This window comes from Populus alba, chromosome 1 (assembly GCF_005239225.2).
Source record: "Populus alba chromosome 1, ASM523922v2, whole genome shotgun sequence".
In the NCBI taxonomy this organism is placed as follows: Eukaryota; Viridiplantae; Streptophyta; class Magnoliopsida; order Malpighiales; family Salicaceae; genus Populus; species Populus alba.
Window position 1 is genome coordinate 6061379 of NC_133284.1, and position 2928 is coordinate 6064306.

General features: G+C 36.5%; 1 protein-coding gene across 2 annotated transcripts; it reads left to right on the forward strand.

The window, feature by feature from the left end:
- Positions 1 to 201: 201 nt before the first annotated feature.
- Positions 202 to 1935, forward strand: LOC118043248 (uncharacterized). 2 transcript variants are annotated; one of them, XM_035051147.2, is made up of 4 exons: positions 202 to 358; positions 440 to 510; positions 742 to 967; positions 1697 to 1935. In XM_035051147.2, the coding sequence occupies exons 2-4, from the start codon at positions 459 to 461 to the stop codon at positions 1752 to 1754; spliced, it is 336 nt and encodes a 111-aa protein (XP_034907038.1). In that variant the 5' UTR covers positions 202 to 358; positions 440 to 458; the 3' UTR covers positions 1755 to 1935. The 2 variants fall into 2 exon arrangements, with proteins under 2 accessions (XP_034907038.1, XP_073267999.1); XM_073411898.1 differs by lacking the exon at positions 202 to 358 and having other exon boundaries at positions 365 to 510.
- The last annotated feature ends 993 nt before the right edge of the window (positions 1936 to 2928 follow it).

Sequence of the window (2928 nt, forward strand, 5' to 3'; positions counted from 1 at the left end):
CCATTGATATTTTTGTGAATAATTATACTATTTCATTCCGTAGTTCAATTAGTCTGTATCCATAGTAATTCACTATCCCTTTTGGTTTTTTTTTAATATATGAAAAAAAGAAAAGAAAAAAAAGGCGCTTTCCAGAATAAAGACGTGGTATAATTATTGTAAGACTATTAGGTAGAGCGCAATTAACAGAGGGAGAGGGTAGATAGAGCAACGTATTTTCTTGGATGGATTGGTATTTTGACTCTTGAATGTTAGTTGTGGTTGATGGGATGAAAGAGTGATCAAGGAGTACTTAAGACGTTAATAAGGCCATCAATCCATGATCAAATCAGTTTTTTAGCGGGAAAGTCCCTTCGAGGTAACCGCTACCCCCAGACTTTCTAAATGAGTATTTATTTTGTTTCATATTGGCCTACCCTCTCTGCATCCCTATCTGCAGTGTCAATACCTCAAGCGAAATGAGTGGCCGTCACCACCACCATCACAACGACCATTCACCACCGCCACCGGGTAAGTCTCCAAGAGTTTACCTTGTTTTAATGTTTACGTTTCATTCAATTTTCCTTTTTACAGAATTCATGTGTCTCTTAATGGTCTAATCATGATGGAACTTCTGTTATCCCTTTACTTGATATACTTTACAGAACTACTTAGCAATGCTTGTTTGACTTAGCTGTATATGGATTAAAGAAAATACGGCTGCATATGCAATTTTTTGTGATCATATTTTGTGAAATTCAGGGATTCCACCTCCACATCCTCCCCCAGATTTTCCGCCGCCGCCTCCTCTGCCGCCACCAGTGCCACCACCGCCTCCACCACCAGTGCCTCCACCGCCTCCACCTGGCTATCAAAGCTATTTCCATGAATACCCTGCACCCCAACCTCCTCCTCCACCCCCTCACACACACCTTGTCCATCATGATCATGATGACAGTAGTGGTTGCTGTTCATTCCTAAGAGGGTGGTACGTGTGATATCTGACGCTATTAATTTTTGGCTCCACATCTTTTAAAAGCATGATTATTCGATTTGTTTCTTGTTTTACAATTATCTGGAGTGCATCTCATTTGGGTTTCAGCTTCCATTGAAATTAATTTTCCCCGTGTTATTGAGCCCTTGGAATTTGTTACAGAAAGAAGTGATCATGTCTGAATTGGTGTTACTTCTTAGAGGGTCACTTGTTTTGTCTGATTAATATATTTTATCTGTCATTGACTTAATGCTACAATTGAAAACTGGTAATCTAGCTAGAACCTTTACTGGATCGAAATATGCATGTGTTTAATCTTTTGTAGAAGGCACTAAGCCAGCCTGTTAAAATTGACCAGCATGTACATATGGGGTTATGGCTTAGTGGTTAAAGGGACTTGTTTCTTTCCTCCATACCAGGATTCAAGCCCCACTTGTGTACGCCTGTCACCCTCGCGGTGTCTTACATGCTCACTAGGCTTGCAGGATGTTCAGTGAGCCTAGGAATTAGTTGTGGTTCTCGCAAGCTGACCTGGACACCCTGGATTAAAAAAAAAAAAAAAATTGACCAGCATGTAAAGCAAATGTGCAATTCAACCTAAATCCTCCTAGTGCTTGTTAGTTTCGATCTGTCCACATACAAGAAGATGATTGAAATTCTTTCTTAATGATTTGTAATCTCTAAATGTATCTTTACTTCTTTTCTTACCTCCGTACTTTGCAGTTTGGCTTGTCTTTGCTGCTGCTGTGTGTTGGAGGAGTGCTGTGGCTGCTGCTTTTAGGCCTTTTTATGTGTCTGGTCTTTTACATTCATGGCATTTGGTTACTATGTACTTTATAATCTGAGGACTTTCCTTAACATTATCCATTTAATGGAACATGAATCTTTAACTTATTGAATGAAATGTGCTAAGACTTTTTCAACCTTCAAAACTGGAGAGCTAGCATGCATATTTACCTTTATTTTCTGGTGTCTATTTTAACTATTATGTTTCAAAGTTGATTTTGCATATCATATTGTAGAGCAATGACTCCAATAATTCTACCCATCTATATTTCCTTACAGTGTAGTTAAGCTATTGGTAATGTTCCTGCGTTATAACAGCAAGTTCAGAATGTGTGGATTGTGTGGGTTTTGCACACTAGAATACATTGCTTACAAGTAATGGCAGCTGCCTGCATCTTTATGGGAATTTTTACACACGGATCGTCTCTTTCACATTTGTTTCGTGGATGAACATTTTAGAGTTTTTTTTTTTCTTGGATTTATTGATGTTCGAGACAGCCCTCCACAAAGCTCCTCCATTCTGATGATTGAGAATGAGTGAAAAAACTTGATCATTCAAGGAAGACGACGAATTGTTTGATACAATCGGTTCCATCTAATTGTCAGCTACAAGGCAGGGGCAGAGAATGCTAACCCTTTAACTAGTTATTTGACCATTAGATTTTTATTTTTTGGCTTGATCTTTTAGGTCATTCGAGGTGTAATGATGATGAAAATAATTATTGAAACTTCAAAAGAACACCCACTGAAAAACCGAAAGATTTTTTTATCAATTTCACTGTTTATGCCCAGGAAAAAACTGGGACTTCGATTATCGACTTAAAGCTGAAAAAACTGGTGATCTAGCCAGAATCTCTCGATAAGCTAAATGTGGAGAGGTAAATCAGACTAATTTAGTTCCGAAGCGCAGAGCTAAAGAGTCTCTCTGCTTGCTTGTTCTTTGTTAAGCTATTCCCGCTTGTAATTCATTTTGTTTATATATATATATATATATATATATATATATATATATATATAATATATATATATATATATAGATTATGACATGTATATATTTATTATCATTCTATTTAGCCTTTTTTTTAGTTTTTTTTTAAATATCAGTTATTTTCATAAAAAAAAACATGGATATATATTTGTTAAAATATTTTTAATATATTACATTTCAT